This window comes from Podarcis melisellensis, assembly GCF_964234715.1.
Source record: "Podarcis melisellensis genome assembly, chromosome: 14".
In the NCBI taxonomy this organism is placed as follows: domain Eukaryota; kingdom Metazoa; phylum Chordata; class Lepidosauria; order Squamata; family Lacertidae; genus Podarcis; species Podarcis melisellensis.
This window is the reverse complement of record NC_138546.1, coordinates 10,020,546-10,039,405: the sequence shown is the minus strand read 5'-3', so window position 1 is coordinate 10,039,405 and position 18,860 is coordinate 10,020,546. Positions and strand designations below refer to the sequence as shown.

General features: G+C 43.3%; 1 protein-coding gene and 1 long non-coding RNA gene across 2 annotated transcripts in view; one reads left to right on the top strand and one right to left on the bottom strand.

The window, feature by feature from the left end:
• Positions 1 to 2,221: 2,221 nt before the first annotated feature.
• Positions 2,222 to 18,860, bottom strand: part of OTOA (otoancorin) — a 48,762-nt gene continuing 32,123 nt past the window's right edge. The window contains exons 22-29 of the mRNA XM_081889443.1: positions 18,174 to 18,361; positions 14,591 to 14,746; positions 12,092 to 12,234; positions 10,185 to 10,321; positions 8,975 to 9,072; positions 6,377 to 6,569; positions 2,723 to 2,818; positions 2,222 to 2,312 (exon numbers count right to left, since the gene is read on the bottom strand). Of these exons, the coding sequence (XP_081745569.1) occupies positions 2,751 to 2,818; positions 6,377 to 6,569; positions 8,975 to 9,072; positions 10,185 to 10,321; positions 12,092 to 12,234; positions 14,591 to 14,746; positions 18,174 to 18,361 (983 nt within the window). The 3' untranslated portion in view covers positions 2,222 to 2,312; positions 2,723 to 2,750. The remainder of the gene's footprint in view (positions 2,313 to 2,722; positions 2,819 to 6,376; positions 6,570 to 8,974; positions 9,073 to 10,184; positions 10,322 to 12,091; positions 12,235 to 14,590; positions 14,747 to 18,173; positions 18,362 to 18,860) is intronic.
• On the top strand, positions 3,447 to 5,676 carry LOC309357324. The gene is made up of 2 exons (XR_014163091.1): positions 3,447 to 3,690; positions 5,600 to 5,676. It is a non-coding gene; the product is annotated as an uncharacterized lncRNA (long non-coding RNA).

Sequence of the window (18,860 nt, the reverse complement as noted above, 5' to 3'; positions counted from 1 at the left end):
ATCCTGTTTGTGGGATTCCCAGGAGTATCTGCTTGGCTACTGTGGGGAACAGGATTGGCCCCAGCTATTTTGTTGCCTCTGGCACAGAATAAGATGCTGCCCCCACCAACCCAAATTCCACGTACAGAAGCTGAATCTTACTTCCATACTGGTAATGGGATAGCATCCTCAGTGGCATAGCGTGGGTTGTCAGCACCCAGGGCAAGGCAAGTAATTTGCGCCCCCTAACCCGTGGATTTTAGTAGGGGCAGAGAGCTGTGAGTGCGAGCGCGCCCCCCCCAGATGTTGCGCCCAGTGCTGCCGGCCCCCCCTGCACCCCCCATGCTACGCCACTGAGCATCCTACAGGTAAGGATGGGGGCAGAATTTCAATTAAGTTCACATTTAAAGGCAAACCCACCAAATTTGCACTTCCTGTACCAATGCAGGAACTGAAACCTAGCCGTCCTTCGAAATTCACAGTTCTCCAAATTTTGCAATGGCAAAAAATGCCTACAAATACACATACTAGTGTAAAGTGTGCATAAAATGCATATAATAGTGAAAAATGACATACCAAAATGCATGATATTAGGGGAAATCGCTTTGCAAATATTTTCACATTGGGGAAAATTGCATATAAAAATGTGTCTTAATAGGAGAAAATCACACTAAAACGCTGTCCATTTTTTCATCGGACTTTAAAACTAAATCACAAACAGCTGTGGAAATGTGGAGAATGGAATTTAAGATTGGAACCATGAGAAATCAAGACAACTGAAATTGACAGATCCATCCATCCTTACCTCCAGTGCCCCTGGCAGCCGTATGCTATTTTAGGGCGTGGATGAACAGGCCTGTGGTGTGCACAGCTCTGATCTCCAACAGAAGGGCCCTCAAGAGAAATGGATGCTGGGTTGTGCCTACGTTTGCCCCTGTACTGCCCACCACTGGCATATGGCCCTCAGAAGCTTACCCTGAAGTGAGAGTGGCCCCCAAGCTGAAAGGACCACTTACCTTCCAGGGACGCAGGGATTGTGGTCCGTCACAGCCCCTTGGAGGCTGGGGGACACACCTATGTCCCTTGCTTTGGCCTCAGCCGGCCGCGAGGGGCAATGGGATAGCCCAATTCAAACTGGCCTATGGTGACCAGGGTTTGGGGCAGGGCTTCAGCGGTGGACCAGAAGAACAAATGCCTCATTCTGGTCTGCCACTGAGTATTTAAGCCAGCTGTGCCAGGTGCCAGCGGCACAGTCAGGGAAGCTGAACAACCCACCTACTCGCCCTGTAAATTGGCAGGAATGTGGGCAGTGCGTATGAAGAACCTTACTGTGGAGATAATTGGTCACTATATTCATGGCCAGGGAGGGTTTGCCTTCAGACATATTGGGCCAGTGAGGGGTTATTGGTTTTTTTTGCCTTTGTTGTTCATCCCAATATTTCGCAGAAAAGGCATCGGGTTGAACCCTCAGTCTGTTTCCAGTGGGTGAGATGCTACCTCACCTCCTTGAGCAGGTGTGGTATCTCAGAGTCACCTGGTAAAGGGGTCTGGGTGGGAGAATCTGTCTGGAAGTCCATGCAGGGTTGGAGGTCAACGGATGAGCCATAGAACTTCCCATATGGCAGCCCAGGGGGTCACCTTGGTTGACCTGCGTCTTGAGGTGACCCTTAACTTAGGCACAGCCCTGTTCGATGTCAGCCATCCGTCAGGCAGCTGACCAAGGACGGATACCCAACGTCAAAGCCTACAGATATCTGTAATCAATAAAGTTGTGGAGATTTTCAACTCCACAACACTGTTGTGTCAGTTTATTCTTATGTTTTACCAAACCTTCCTGACTCCTGGGAGCTCACTGCACACGGGCCCACGAAAGATTCCCCACTTCTGTTCCACATAATACACCATGGATTTTTTGTAAATTAAGAGCATTCACACCTGGGTGATGGAGCCAGCGGTCTGGATAGTGAACATCTTGTTTCCAGCGGCCGATATCTGTACATTTGAATCATCATCTGTCTCCCATTGGCTCATGTCCCAACACCTAGCAACTGAAGGATTTCAACATGAGTGTGTTCTCCTGGTGATTCATTCTAAAAGCTATGGCTATTATTCTACAAACATTAGATCTGGTTTTGTAGTGTCTCAATGGCAATCAATGGCCATTGCTACTTCTTATGGCCATGGTTAAGGGAAGATGGAAAACATCACTTGAATGGATTCCTAAGACTCACAGCTACCATACTTCTTAAAGAGCTGCAATCTTTTTATTTTCTCCGCATCAGTAGGCTTTCCAAAAGACCATTTCTGTATCCACCCAGGTGAGCTGTAGCCGTCTGAAAATTGCATCAAGGTAGAGTGATATTGGGAGGGAAGAAATAATATAAGTAAAAATTAGTGCCTGGCATAGCAATTTTACGGCACAATCCTTTAGTTGGCTGTTCAAACCTAATCCCCCTTGAGTTCAATGGGACTTGCTCCTAGGGAGCCTTAGATTTAAATCATATACACACTTCTCTGGGAGCAAGTTCCATTGAACTTAATGGGACTTACTTCTGAGTAAACATGCATAGAGTTGCACTGCACATTTCTAAGCAGTCAAAGTGGCAATTAAGGGCATCTTTTTATTATTTTATAGATCTTATTTTTTCAACAGTTAATAAGCTGCTATCATGGTATCAAACACCCTTAGTGTACAAGGTTTTGTTTTTAGAAAAAAGAAAGAAATTGAAATGAGCATGCTTACCATAAACTCTTAACAGTGATAACTTGATTCAGAAAATAGGATGCAGGATGAATGCAGTAAACACCCAAAGACTTAAACTGCAGGAAATTGGAGCACCTGCAAAGAGAATATTGTATTGTGAATTAACAGCATCTCTAACTTGCACATATACCTTAGTGAATTCAGCTATCTGAGAAAACATGGGGGAAGGATTCAGAGAGGTCATTCTCTCAACTGAAATTGGCCTGTTGGTAATGCATGCTGCTAGCTATAGCAGTCATCTCTTTGCTCCAGGGGACTCTCCCAGCAGTAAGCACTTTGCTTCAGTTGACTTGCTTCCTGTTTGATGCAAACCATAGTTTGCTATTATATTGCAACAAAATAAACAATGGTTTGTGATTACCTTCCAAATCAGAAATGGACATTCAAGCCACATTGAAAGTTGTTTTGCAAATGCAACCAGAGTTTCCTGGTTTGGGTGGAATAACAAACTATAATTTACACTATACAGGAAGTAAATGAACTGCAGTGCTGCTGAGAGTATGGCGTACCAAGAAAAATAGTATGGAGTATAGGCAAAGCATTAAAGCATTACATCCACATCTCTTACTAGAGTTTGGGGTCATGTATAATGTAATAGGAATTCCGGGGGGACGGGACGTAGTGTTTTAGACTACTGAGCTTTGTGATGTCACGAGCGATATGTGCCTTATCTACATTACATAGGTAGAAAGGACAAACCAGCTGCAGTGTGTGGTTAAAAGAGCAGGAAATGACTAGGATCCTTTGAGAAGATACAGCAGACATAAAAGGAACATTGCCAGATCATTTGGGAAATGGGAACTTCTTCAGTGCCTCCATGAAGGAGAGATAATGAAGTTCCACTGTCAGCTGACAGCTGTTTTTGCTCCACCAAAACCCAGAGGGAGAATACTGGTAGCAGCATCTGTGCTCTCTTGAGAGATTATCCCTGAAGAATCAACGAGCCAGTGAGTACAAGGAAATTTGATTTACTCTGTTTGTACCAAGCTAGGGGAATAGTAGTCACCTGTCGCAACACATGATGTCACAGACAGGGATGATGTTGCCAAAGTTGTCAATGAAAAATAAATCTTGGGATGAACCACTGAGGTCCTACGGATCCCATAACTGGGAAGCTGCTTTATACTGAGTTAACATAGGAACATAGAGTTGTGAGGTTGGGGGGCCCGAGACATCAGAAATTAATAAATGGTAGAATTTTGATTTTTTTTTTTTTGGAGTGTTAAAGGGCAAATTGCTGGCCAGTGGAAAAATACAGCCTAAGCTTCCTTTCCAAGCCAGGATAGAGGTGTTAAATTGACAAAAGGTGTTGGTGGCCCATCTAAGAGGAATCTTGGGTCTGGGAAGACAGAGGTTGCCAAGGTGATGGGGTGGGGGGTGAGAGAGAGAGAGAGAGAGAGAGAGAGAGAGAGAGAGAGAGAGAGAGAGAGAGAGAGAGAGAGAGAGAGAGAGGTGTGAACATGTCTTTTGCAAGGTGTGCTAGGAAGAAGGAGGGAGAGAGCAAAGACAGAGATTCATCTTGGGCATGCTGGCTAAAGGCAGGCTGGGAGAGATGCCTTTGACTCCAGTGTTGCACTGTTGTTGGGAACATGAGATGACCATGCTGTAAGAGCTGGACTCCCTCCATCCAAACCCATGTGTAAATATCTGAAGAAATCATAAAACTACAACAGTCTCTGCCCTGGTCTTCAATTCTCCAAAGAAGCACAGGCCTTGGGTGAGCACCTGGAACAACCTGGAATTTTGCTACCACTCAGCAGAGAGTGGAGGTGGCACCCAACTTTTGTAGCAATAGGAAGCTGGCTTATACTGAGTCAGACCATTGGTCAATATAGCTCATTGCTGTCTACTCTGGCTGGCAGAGACTCTCCAGGGTTTCAGACAGAAGCTTCTCCCAACCCTGTCTGGAAATGCTAGGGATTTCTGCATGCACGGCAGATCTTCTACCAGTGAGCCAGGGCCCTTCCCCTGAGGACCATGGTTGCATCCAGACCAGTACTGTCTTCTCTGACTGGCAGTGGATCTCCAGGGTTTCACAAAGGAGTGCCAGGGATTTAATCTGTGACCTTCTGCATGCAAAGTAGGTGTTCAGCCACTGAGCTATGGCCCTTCCCCAAAACGTAACCTGGCCAGAAGTGGGATTCAAACTTCTACCTTCAGGGTAGACTGCAACCTGTTTGCAGTGCTTTAAACTGCTCAGCCATGCTGCTGCAGAGCTCCTCCATCCTTGATTGCTTTTGCCATGGTGGTGATGATAATTTTATTATTTGTACCCCACCCATCTGAGTGGGCTGCCCCAGGCACTCTGGGCAGCTTCCAATAAAACACCAAACTTTAAAAACTTCCCTATGCAGGGCTGCCTTCAGATATCTTCTAAAAGTTGTAAAGTTATTTAAATCCTTGACATCTGATGGGAGGGCATTCCACAGCGTGGGTGCCACTACTGAGAAGGCCCTCTGCCTGGTTCTCTTAACTTTTATAATCAAAAGAAACATCACTTATTAAACTGCAGTCTGTTTCATACCATTATGTTTTACACTTTTTGTGGAGGGGGCAATATTTTAAAATAGAAGAAGAAGAAATTGGTATGCTAAGTTACGTAGGGCTAAGAAACCATGGTCTCCACCAAAGGAATTATCATCCAGCAATTGTTCTTACTGGAATTTTGCTTTCTGATGGTAAGCTACAGCTGTCATTGTGTTAATTAAAGGGTGTTGCTACCATATGGGTCCTACATAATGAGACGCATGCAACAAGGAAAGGATAGCACTCTGGTACTGTATACAGCAGGCTGCATGATACTACAGAAAGGAAAGCATCCTTTTGTGTTTATGTGGAGCTTTGTGTTTTTTCCAGATACCTTGAGCAGAACTCTGTGCTATGGATGTCAGAGAATTCAGACAAAAACAGAAAAGAAAAAAGAAAATGCTGCAGTTTGCCTATTCTTCTGTGGTCTGGTACTGGTTGGAAACAGAATACTAGACTAGATGGGCCTTTGGACTACTCCTTTTCTTAGTGTCAAAGAAAGCAGATGTAACAGGACCAAGGATGTAACTTAATGTTATAGGGCTTTTTGTGGGGCGTCAGTCTGGGTGACACCTGTGTGTCCCTTCCAGTCCTGTGATTCTGCATCCAGTGAGCTGGAAGCCATAGCCTTAGCTGTCCAGTTAATCACTGTCATTTACATGTCCAAAGAGGTTGTCCTGTTGCCATAAAGACGAGTGGGTGGGCCTTTTGCCACCTCACCTGGCTGGATGACATGTCATTCTAGGATGAAGAACAAGAGAGAAAGCAGGAATTTTTGCGTGTGAGATTTGGCTACTGCTGGAAGCTGGAGCCACAGAGGTTTGTCTTGCTCTGTGCTGGACCTTAAGCTATGGCTAGATGATCTTGCTGGGAACCTAAAGGGGATGTGAAGCCTGCTGGAGTGCTAATGCTGTGAGCCCCTCCATCCTATACTCAGGTTCCATATTTGTGTTAAGAAACCCATATATCTTAAAGACAACAACATCTCCACTGACCTTCATTCCAAGGAAACCAAACATAGTGCTGGAACACCTCTCAGTGCTCAGTGACTGGAATACATGCAGCAACATGAATATGGCCTGAGAGTTGTTATTATTTTTAACTCACTGTTCTGAACTGATGTGTATGTCGGTGTGACAGTGCTCTCATGGAGCGGAAGCTCCTGGATGCTTGTTCTGGCTCCATCCATCGCCAGCTGAAGACTCTGAAGCTGCAATCCATTGAGATGCTGACGCTGCAACTCTGTCACCACGGCAGCATTTTCAGGACCAAGGTTTGCTATTTGATCCGGGGACAGCTCCTGGACAAAGCAAAACCAGATTTTCATGTTGTTTATTTATTGTGTTTGTATCTCAACCTTGTTCTCCAAGGAGCTAGTGTGCATGGTTCTCCCCCTTCTCCTTTAATACCCCACAACAACCCTGTGAGAGAGGTTAGGCTGAGAGGCAATGACTGGCCTGAGGTCACACAGTGAGCTTCATGACTGAGTGGGGATTTGAACCCTGGTTTCCCAGGTCCTAGTCCAGCACTCTGTCCACTACGCCACATCAGCACTCTTGAAGGATTTTCCTGTACAGGAGCACCAGGTGATTGAAAAGTGAGCAGCACACAGGGCATTGCAGAGTAAATGCATTCAGTATACAGTACAGCACATAGGAGCCAGTGTGGGGTAGCGATTCATGTGCTGAACTAGATAAAATGGAAGCTGATATGCTACCTTCAACAACTTGGAGGAAGAGTTGCAACCAGTATTAGCCCTACTCAGAGTAGACCCATTGAAATAAATGGACATGACTAACATTAGGGGGATTTAGTTTGTTTCATTTAGTTAATTTGTTAGTGGTTCTATGTATGTTTGTTTGCTGAGTGAGGGAAATATAACAGTGTAATGCAGTTATATCAACATACTTTATTGAACAGATAACACCCTCTGCTTATGTATTTAATTATTCCTGAAAATCCTTCCTATCTATCTATCTATCTATCTATCTATCTATCTATCTATCTATCTATCTATCATCTATCTATCTTCTATCTATCTATCATCTATCTATCTATCTATCTATCTATCTATCTATCTATCTATCTCTATCATCTATCTATCTATCTATATCTATCTATCTATCTATCTATCATGTGTATGATCACAAGAATCCAGGAGTATCTGTATTTTCATCTATACAACATAGAAGGTTGTGTATCTTGCTGTTGTGTGATGGTAAACCAGATGCAGGAGCTGGAGAAGACAATACACCTGCACCAAGCAATCTCCCATATATGACAATTTATCCTCCTAGCGGTTTCTGCTCCATCGTTTCACATCAGCAGCTTCGGAGTCAACCGTCTGTCTTCATTTGCGCTTGCAAAATGTTACACTGGAAAAACAATGATGCAATCAATGTGATCCACAAAACCGAAGAGATGTCATCGACTGCCTCGGCTGTCGGATCTTTTCTTCAGGTGCAAAATAATCTGTCGAGTGAGGCCATATTATTAAGCCTTCTTTGAAAACCGGCTACTGTTATAATTGCACAGTAATTATCTTTCCACGTAGAACAAAGATGGCAATTTGTGCGACTGACACCTATAATAGCACCTCTGAGTTCTTCCTTGATTTTGTAGAACATTCTTCATCTTTAAAAAAAAATTCTCTTTCCCCATTTAGAGTTTACAAAAATAAAAAGGATGAGAGAGCTCAGATATTGACTTTCATCAAGAGGAAAGGAGCTTTTTTTGGACTTTCTCAAACAGCAACCCTTGCAGTAGAGGTTGCATCACAAAGCTATTTCTCTTCGGTTAAAAAATCAACAAGCAACATGGTGGAGAGGGGGTGACGCCAAAGTTTAGTGAAATAGCTCTGCTACATATATGGAACCCCAATGACGGGATTAATGGACTATCAGTGGTCTGATGAGCCTTAGCTAGAGACCAATATGGTGGCAACAGCTTTGCTGCGACCCAGCTGGGATGGCCTTGCGACTTGCCTGTGGATCCTGCTTAACCGTGTTCTGACCTGTGTATAAGTCCAGGAATTTCAAATTACATTGGGTTCGCTTTTATAACGCAGAGTAAATGAAAATCTCCTCAATCTCTACTTCATGTTATGTGCATAACACATTGCTATCATTCACTGGACTTAAAAAATCCAGCATGCAAAAGCTACCGGTATATGCTGCAAACCCCACGGGAACTCTTTTATGCCCTTAGCTTCACCATGGAGTAAATGCAACTATATAGAGAGATATCAGCTTTGCTGGAACATGGCCATTGTTACCTATTATTGACTCTTTGTTTACGCTGCCCTTTTACTGTCAGAACAACCCTGTCAGGTAGGTTGGGCTAAGAGGTAATAATTGGCCCGAGGTCGCAAAGTAAGCTTCGTGGCAAAATGGGGATTTGGACCCTAGCCGTCTGAAACTCTAACCAGGTGTATGGGACCTTTGGTCCCCCCCCCCAGATGCTGTTGGACTACAACTCCCATCAGCCCCAGCAAGCATGGCCAATACCCAGGGGTGATGGGAGTTGTAGTGCAGCAGCATCTGGAGGGCCAAAGCTTCCCCACCCCTGCCACTACACCCTACTTTACTATTTCTAGCGACTTAAGAAGAAGCCCTTCAAAGTGTTCTCCGAATGAAGATACGCATTCACGTCACTGTACAAAGCAGAAGTAATGGGGGAAAGAATCAAAACATCCACAACACTTACTTTGAAGATTTCATCAGGGATATATTTTATTGCTGTTGGATGGAAATAGGGCATCAATTCTTTATCAAGAGCTTTTAATTCTTCCCCATTTAAGCCAGCTAGAGAGAGAGGAAAAGATTGAGAGAGTGAGAAAAAGAGATCAGAATGCAGCTTACTTAGTTCACACCACGGTGGATTAGGCTGAATTTGGGGCAAACGTACATTTCAGAGCCTCTGTATGCTTTAGCTGATCAATATTTGATTCTAAAATGTTTTCAGACACCTCTGGGAAATCAGGCCTTTAAGAAAACAAGGCACTTCTCTGCAGTTAAATGAAAAGTTCGATGTGCAGCCCTTGTAAAAGTGCACCTTATTAATCCAATTTTCTTTTTCCTTTTGTTTCTGTTTTAAGGGCAAAAGTTGCCATTTCTGCTTGTGTTCTTTCCCATCTCCCAAAACATCCATATAAGGAACATATAAATAAGCTGTGCCACACATATTATAAGCCAACGTCGCACAATCCGCCATAGCATAGTTGCCAATGTTAGCCATGCTCAGAGTAGGCCCACTGAAGTTAATGAACACGATTGAGTCCTGTCCATTCATTTCAATGGGTCTATTTGGAAGGAATGACACAACCCATAGGGTTGTATCCAACAGCAGTCACACTCAGAGCAGACACACTGAAATTAATATATGTGACTAAGTTAGGTTCATTCATTTCGGTGGGACTACTCAGAATAATAGAATTTGTAGAGTTCGAAGGGACAACAGGGGTCATCTAGTCCAACCCCCTGCAATGCAGGAATATTTTGCCCAACGTTGGGCTCAAACCCATGACCTTGAGATTGAGAGTCTCATGCTCTACCGACTGAGCTATCCCAGCTGAGTAAACTTAGTCGGATACATCCCATACTCACCCTGACACACGTCCCATTGAACACAATGGAACATATTTCAAGCAGACATGCATAGGATTGTACTTTAAAACTCTTTTATTTCAATGGGGCTAATTGCTCCTAACTTGGTTACATTGTAGGCCATCACAACATCCCACCAATATTGGATCTAAGGTTAATGGTGACCAGATACAGGCGAGCAGTTGTTATGCTCCAGGAATCTCAATTCATCTTTTCCCTATTTCCCCTAAAGTCTTCTGATTCAGAGATATAGGGTACAAGGTGGACCACATCTCTTAGAGCATCCTTGATACAGATGCGAGCCTCCTTACCTGCAATGTTGCCAATCTCCTGCAGGACGGATCTGTCCCACTCTGTAGCAATTCCAAACACAGACTCTGCCTTCTTCTTAAACTCTTTCAGAACGTTTGTGCTGCATAGCAGAGAGCCAATTCTTGAAACAATAGCACTGCAGAAAGGGCAAAAAGGGGACTGTAATTTTACACAGTTGGAAAAGCCTGAATATTAAAGTAGACTTAGTGGCGCTTCACGCATGAGATTCTTCCTAGACAGCTGTAAGGAATCATAATAATATCACGTTCGTTTGCACGATGAGTATCTATTTTGCTGCTTCCCACGGCTTCCATATATACACGTGCAATTATCACCTGAAAATTTTGACACTCGTGGGGCGGCGGAAGAAGCCATGTGCTCTGTGCATGAGCTGCATATCAAATGAAAAAAGATGAGATAGCAAATAATATTTAATATGTTGATCAAGGCAATAAATTGCACTTTCTTTCTTTTTGAGTGGGCTTGCACCTGGCACTAGTTCACGATTCATAGCTTAACATAAGAAAAGCCCTGCTTAGGGTTCTCAGGTCAGGAGCATCGCAGACCCTGAGATTGCAGGGCCCAAACCTGGAACTTTGGGGTGGTCCCTGGTGATGATGTCATGGAGGCATTCCTCGGTGACATCATAGGGCAACCCCATGAGATGGAGGTTAATTAAGAAAAAGGAGCAGAAGAAGGCAGACACCCCAAAGTGTACCTACGCTATCATTTGCAGCCAGCTCCTGCTGGGCTGAAGCTTCGAAGGGAATCTTGCCCACCTGTAGATTCAGGCTCCCCATCCGTCACTTGGAGGGGACCAGCCAAACCTGGAGACTTCAGGCGAGACTGGAGGTCTGGCAACCCTAGCCCTGTTGGGTCAGGCCAATGAATGACCCATCTAGTCCTGCGTCCTGCTCTCACAGTGGTCAGTCAGATGCCTGAATGGGAAGCTCATAAGCAAGACTTGAGTGCCACAGTCCTCTCCCTCGCTTGTGATTTGCAGAAACTGACAATGGGAGGCAGACTGCCTGCCACAACAGAGGTAGAACAATACACATCATGGCTATTAGCCTTGTCCTCCATGGATTTGTCAAATCCTCTTTTAATGCTGGTGGCCATCACTGCTTGTTGTTGGAGCGAATTCCATAATTCAGTTCTCTGTTGTGTGAAGAGGTCCTCTCCTGAACTTCAGGGTGCATATAACATACGTATTTCCACTAGTCCCAAGACCTTTTAATGTTTAACTGTCAGGGTTTCTTAATGATATTTATTTATACATACATACATACATACATACATACATACATACATACCCCAGCCACTCTGGACAGCTCCCAACAGAATATTAAAAACACGATCAAACATTAAAAAATTCCCTAAACAGGGCTGCTTTCAGATGTCTTCTAAAAGTCAGATAGTTGTTTATTTCCTTGACATCTGATGGGAGGGCGTTCCATAGAGCGGGTGCCACTACCAAGAAGGCCCTCTGCCTGGTTCCCTGTAACCTCACTTCTCGCAGTGAGGGAACCGCCAGAAGGCCCTCAGAACTGCTAGATTTCGAGCTAATATGCTTTTACTACTGTTGCTAATACTATTAGTATTTCACACATTGGTTTTAACTGTATTCTTTTTTAGTACTCTTTATTGTAAGCCTGGGGATTATTATTATTTTTTTGGTAAGGAACATTCCTCAAAAAAGTTTATGAATTTTACTTTTAATATTATTATTTATGTATTCAGTTTATTAGTTGCTTGCTACATGAAGAGTCTCTAAGCAACTTTTTAAAAAAATTAGCTCAACATGCAAAATAAAATCAGAGATCACAATAAAAGCCATACAACTTTAACTTTTTTCTAATTTATCTTTCGTAAGTGCATTGTTAATGGAAGAAATGTGGCGCTGTACCTGAACTCAACTGCATTTATAGATTCGATCTCTGTGGAGTTCAGAGCACAAAGATTATGGCCTAGTCCAGCCAAGTCAAAGCTTTTCAGGGTGTCCATTCCTTGACCTGAGTCTTCCAGAAAGCCCTGTAAAATTGACCTGGCCTGAAAAACAAACACAACGAAGATCTAACTCAGTTAAAAGCGGTTAAATTAGAAGGTCTCAACAAGACTCTGCACCCCAGGAAGTTATGATGCAACTGATTATCATGGAATCAGGATGCTTGCACACAAAATAATGATAAAAGTGGCTTTTGCATTGAAAGTGGAAAAGAACTTCTTTGAACTGACAATGCATGTTCTAGTCAAATATTGTCCATGAATCAAATTATAGCAAAGAAGCAGTTTACTTAAAGGATCTTTTTAAGCTAGTCCCAGAGGTCTGGGACCACTTTACTTGAAGGATTGCCTTACCAAATATATAGTTTCTTGACCCCTTTGATCTGTAGAGCTGGCACTTTTACAAGTGCCACATAATGGTCATTCCGAACTTGCAAGGAATCAATCCTTTGATGCAGCAGAATCTACACACTGGAACTTCTTGCCCATTTATATGCATAAGGCACCTTCATTGTATCATTTTCGGTGCCCATTGAAATGCCTACCTAGGCACGAAATTTTAACATGCATTCTATTATGTTGTTTTATTATGTGCTACTATTTCTAAAATGGCTGGTTTTATTTAAATTTTGATAGATTTCAAATGTAAGCTTGTTTTTCAATTTCAAATAAACATTTTACATACTTAAGATATCAATGACTTCGCTTCTTCTCTTTCCATGGCTCACTTTACATATCTTATATCCCTGCATATTTTACAAAAACTATACCAATCAGTTTTCCATTATTACATGTATCAAAACATATTCACACTGTTGAATTTATCTTAAGGCTGCCAGCGTTTTCAGCTGTACACAACTATTTTCCATATATTCAATAAACATTTTGCAACCCTCTCTAAACATATGTTTTTCTCGTTCTCTTATTCTATATGTGAAGCCTGCAAGTTGTGTAGATTCTGTCAACTTAAGTTGCCATTCTTCTTTGGTTGGGACCTCGCTCGTTTTCCATTTTGGGGCTAACAAAACACGGGCCGCAGTTGTCTCACACGTAAATAACCTTTTCTGACACTTGGGGAAATTCCCAATTTTTGCTTTTGTACACTGTTATTTATAAACTGCTTGGGGAGTTTCTGTCATTTTAAGTGGTATATTGTTGTTGTTTAGTCGTTTAGTTGTGTCCGACTCTTCGTGACCCCATGGACCAGAGCACGCCAGGCACTCCTGTCTTTCACTGCCTCCCGGAGTTTGGTATATACACTTTCTAAAATCAAAGCAATAAAATGAAACAAGTGATCTAGAAGCTGGAACATTTGGGATGCGGTGGGGTTTTTTGCAATGTCGCTCTTCCCAGCCTTTTCTGCCACATGGAGCTGCTGTAGAGTGGGAAGAGCCACTAGCTAGGAATGTGCTAACATCTCTGGCTCAGCAAAGGGGAAGCCAACCCCCCCCCCCCGCCCGTTCCCAATCTGCTGCCAGTTTTTCTACATGGCAACCAGGGCCAGATTTAGGTTTGATGAGGCTCTAAGCTACTGTACTGAAGGTAATGGGGCCCGTTATATGTCCAGTTTTGTCAAAAACAAATCGTCACTGTTTTTTGTGTTGAATATTTGCCCTATGGTAATTTATGGACCTAATAGGTATCTAAAGCCATTTGCAAATGTTGCCATGCAAGCAGTCCATGCAGAATGTAGGCATCCTATATACATTAATGAGTAAACCAGTGATATTTTAGGGAACAGGCTAGCAGGCGGGGCCCATTACTTGCATCATAGGAGCCTACACAACACAAAATACTGTTGCTGTAGGTAGGTTTTATTTTATTTGGGGTTTTTTTAATCTTATATTTTGGAAATGTGCATCCATGTTTTTTTCCTTTAATTTTCTGGGGGCCCCCAAGAGAGTGGGGCCCTAAGCTATAGCTCATGGATAGGCAAACTAAGGCCTGGAGGCCAGATCCAGCCCAATCGCCTTCTCAATCCGGCCCACAAGATGGTCTGGGAATCAGCGTGTTTTTACAAGAGTAGAATGTGCCCTTTTATTTAAAATGCATCTCTGGGTTATTTGTGGGGCCTGCCTGGTGTTTTTACAAGAGTAGAATGTATGCTTTTATTTAAAATGCATCTCTGGGTTATTTGTGGGGCCTGCCAGGTGTTTTTACAAGAGTAGAATGTGTGCTTTTATTTAAAATGCATCTCTGGGTTATTTGTGGGGCATAGGAATTCGTTCATACTTTTTCCCCTTCAAAATATAGTCCGGCCCCCCAGAAGGTGTGAGGGACAGTGGACTGGCCCCCTGCTGAAAAAGTTTGCTGACCTCTGCTATAGCTTGTTTAGCTTACACGTAAATCCAGCACTGATGGCAACCACCCTACAGTGGATTCACCAATTGGACGCACTCACCTGCGTAGGGCTCCATTCTGTTTGCTGGCTGAGTGCCACAACGGTATCAATAGAACCCAAATCCAGCATTCCAATTTCAGTCTCATTTAGCACTGCAGCAATGTGCCCAAGCGAAACTATGTGGTAGCTCTTCCAGCTTGTCAGGGGCCCCCAAGACTTTAAAACAACAACAACAATATATTGGGTTAGCCAGGAATTTTCCCAGAGCAGAAGGTGTGACACCTCACTTTTTAAAAGATAACTTTTTAAAAACAAATTATCATTTAAAATTAATAATGTGGCATGAAGTAAACAAAGATCACAGCCACACATAAGGGGTAAAACAAGTAACATTAGTTTATATTAAATAAAAAAAATCAAAACAACGGTTACTCCTATCTGCTGGTTTGACATATGGAACGTTGTTGTTTAGTTGTGTCCGACTCTTCGTGACCCCATGGACCAGAGCATGCCAGGCACTCCTGTCTTCCACTGCCTCCCGCAGTTTGGTCAAACTCATGCTGGTAGCTTCGAGAACACCATCCAACCATCTCGTCCTCTGTCATCCCCTTCTCCTTGTGCCCCCCATCTTTCCCAACATCAGGGTCTTTTCCAGGGAGTCTTCTCCTCATATCAGGTGGCCAAAGTATTGGAGCCTCAGCTTCACAATCTGTCCTTCCAGTGAGCACTCAGGGCTGATTTCCTTCAGAATGGAGAGGTTTGATCTTCTTGCAGTCCATGGGACTCTCAAGAGTCTCCTCCAGCACCATAATTCAAAAGCATCAATTCTTCGGCGATCAGCCTTCTTTATGGTCCAGCTCTCACTTCCATACATCACTACCGGGAAAACCATGGCTTTAACTATACGGACCTTTGTTGACAAGGTGATGTCTCTGCTTTTTAAGATGCTGTCTAGGTTTGCCATTGCCTTTCTCCCAAGGAGCAGGCGTCTTTTAATTTCGTGACTGCTGTCACCATCTGCAGTGATCATGGAGCCCAAGAAAGTAAAATCTCTCACTGCCTCCATTTCTTCCCCTTCTATTTGCCAGGAGGTGATGGGCCCAGTGGCCATGATCTTCTTTTTTTGATGTTGAGCTTCAGACCATATTTTGGAACATTAATATAATTTATTCTAAGAATATAACAAGAAATCTACACCTTTTGAAATATCTGATGAAAACTGCTAAGAATTTAACATGTCAAGTATTCACATATGCCCCTTACTTTTATTTGATATTTGGGGAGGTGCACGTATATAATTGTTTTTGTATTATATATTTAAAAAAACAAACTATAATAATAATATTAAAAACACAAAACAAAATAAGTTCTCCTGCAAAAATTATTTCAGAGCTATGGCTGTCTTTTGGTTTGAGCTTAACAATGTAGTTTTGCTAAAAATACCTGCTGCCTGAAGGATTATGCATGGTTTAGTACATTACAGAAGTAAGCATGTATCTTCCAGCTGAGCACAGCTGGCGCATGCTAATCTTGATGGTAATTTCTATGGGCTGGAGAGATCTCCCTCTAAGGATTTTTTTTCAAAAAAAAACTCAGCAAGCAGCTTTTGACTCATGACAGCAAATCATCGGATCAATCTTGCTGTTAAGATTGAAGTGGCTTTGGCTTGTTCTATGGTTGCAGCGTTCCTCCCCGCATGTAAATTGTGGCAGCCACTGGCTTTTTTGTTTTCTTTCATTGGGGTGGGAGCAGATTGTAAGCACTGTGCAGCCCTGGGAATCTGTGGTTTCCTTGGAGGAGGAAGATTAGGACACCCCATCTAGGACCTTCACACTGCCAGTTAGAGATGGGCGAATATGTCAGTGTTGGGTTCTCTCTGTTTCTCATCTTTCCAATCTTAAATCCAGCTCTCCACATTTCCGTGTTAATTTGTGATTTTTTAAAATCCTCATGAAGTCACCAGCGTTTTAGTGCAAATTTCTCCTATACATGCAACTCCAAATTCACATGGGAGTGTAATCTGTTCTGAGACAAATCACAAATATTTTAAAAACTGTCGGAGATGCCGGGGATTGAACTTGTAACCTTCTGCATGCAAGGCAGATGTTCTACCACGGAGCTACAGCCCTTCCCCATCTAGGACTCAGCTACATTATTCATGTTACACTATAACTGTGTTGTAAACATGCAACACCAGATGGTGCTGTAGAGCACAAAACTTTGTCTATGCGATTTTACATAGAGTTTTTCTTTTTCTTTTGTTATAACGATTTAATTTATGACTTATTTATAGTGTGCTTTTCTCCCTGGGTGTAGATCCAGCCCTCGTTTGGCCTTAAGCCAACATTCAACCTATTGTCATAGATCTAGGATACCAGAAGCTGTTAGGAAATGGCAGAAATGAATAAACGGTAGTATTCAGATAATATTTGGGATATGAAGGGACAATACAAGCAGCAGAACTGGGACAGACAATAAATTCCAGGCCAGGCTAGCTAACTTCAAAACAATTAAGGATCAATGGGGAGCCATTAAGGGCAATAGCTATCATTCCCTGCCTGTTGCGAGGAGTGGACAGAGACAGGAGGTTTAGGAGGCTGCCAAGGTGATGGGGTGATGTGATGTCACAGGAAAAATTGTCCTATTTGAAATTTAAAGGTGTTTTGGGAACAAGGAGGAGGAAGGAGGCAGAACCACCTTGACACTGGCTGGAGGAGGCTGTACTGAGAGACTGGGAGCAATGGCTGGCTGCTGCTATGGACCCCATGAAACTTGGGGGGGGAGTGAGAGACTGTGGGAGAGATTCATGGGGTCTGTGAGGGGGATTCTGTCAGGAGGGTTTGTTCTGACAGGTGGTAGAGCTGAGGAGAGCCGAGAACTCTCAGTATATGCTCTAAGGTTCTGAATCTCCAGAACACTGTTAAAAATAGACAAGACACAATCCTACACCATGTTCACAGGAAAAAGGATCCTCAGAGGGAATACTCTGACAGGAAAGGGCAGTAGTGATTCCGAGGCCAAGGAGGATTTGGGGGTCTGTAAGGGAAACAGCCCAGTTAAAAACCTAAGTTCCTGAAGGGTGTGTGGAGAAGTCTGATCTATGGAAGATGTGTAAAAGAAAGTAACCTTAAGCATGAGCAGCATACAGCCTATAACTTGAGACAGTATACGTTTTAATAAAAAGCAACAGCACTGCTTGTTCCATTTCTGTGGAAGAAGAAGAACCAAAACTCCTTGCTTACATCTGTTATAATAAAGTTTGTTTGCAACCTGTTTTCCCAAAAGAAAAACCCACTGCCGCTCGTGATTCATTCTCCACTGGGGATTTCACCTAAGAGAAAGGGAAACAGAGGCCTGGCACAGCGGTGTTAGGGAGAGAGAGGGCCGATGTTCCATTGCACCCTCCCTCTATTCAAAGCTTTAGGCGTAAATATGTGCCCAATAAATCATATTTCCTAAAGACGCTAGATTCTGGTGTGCCTCGATTTTCCCATTGAAACACAACCCTGGTTTAGCGCCAGGAACCCCATGGAATCTTGCTGCTGCTCAAAGCAGGAATCACTTGACCCCACTAACTACCCTTTACTAGAGGTAAATGCACATCTAAGGAGGTTTGGTAAAAAAAACAACTCTTCATAGCTACCTCCTTAGCTTTCTCTTTCAGCGCAGCAAGCTGAGAGGTATCGAAACGGACCACAGAGCCAAGGAATTCCACGGTCTTGGCAAAAGTGCCCGGATCCATGCAGGCCAGCTCTTGAGCTGACCAGAACATGTTGGCTCCTGATAATTTCATAATCTCCTCTGAGGAAGGTGCCATGACGTCTGCGCAATCTGGTACCGAAGAAGATATATTTGCAGAGAGGTTAATCACCGACACAAACTCATTGACTGTAATGCTAAGCGGTAATTAGATCGTAATGCTAATCTTTTGCAAGATTACTGCCATGTTGGGCAGGCGGTGAGGGGCAGCAACAACTTCCATTACAAGGCAGGTTACTACCACAGGGCAGATGTTTCATTTGACACTTCTATTTCTCTGGGGGGAGAGAGGGGCTCATCACCTTAAACGTCCTGTTACAGGGCTCCATGTGTGAGAGTTTTTGCCTTGGATATCCCAAGCGCATTTGGATTTCAGCTATTGCCTACATTGAATAAGTTAGGCTGAGACGGCTTAGGCCAGGAATGGGAGACCTCTGGCCTAGGGGGAAATTTGGCCCTCCAGGCTTCCCTACCTGGCCCTTGGGACTCTCCCCAGGCCACACCATTAAGTATAACTGTACATTGAAATGGAAAATAACTTTGTATGTGTATTGCACAAGGTGTAACATTG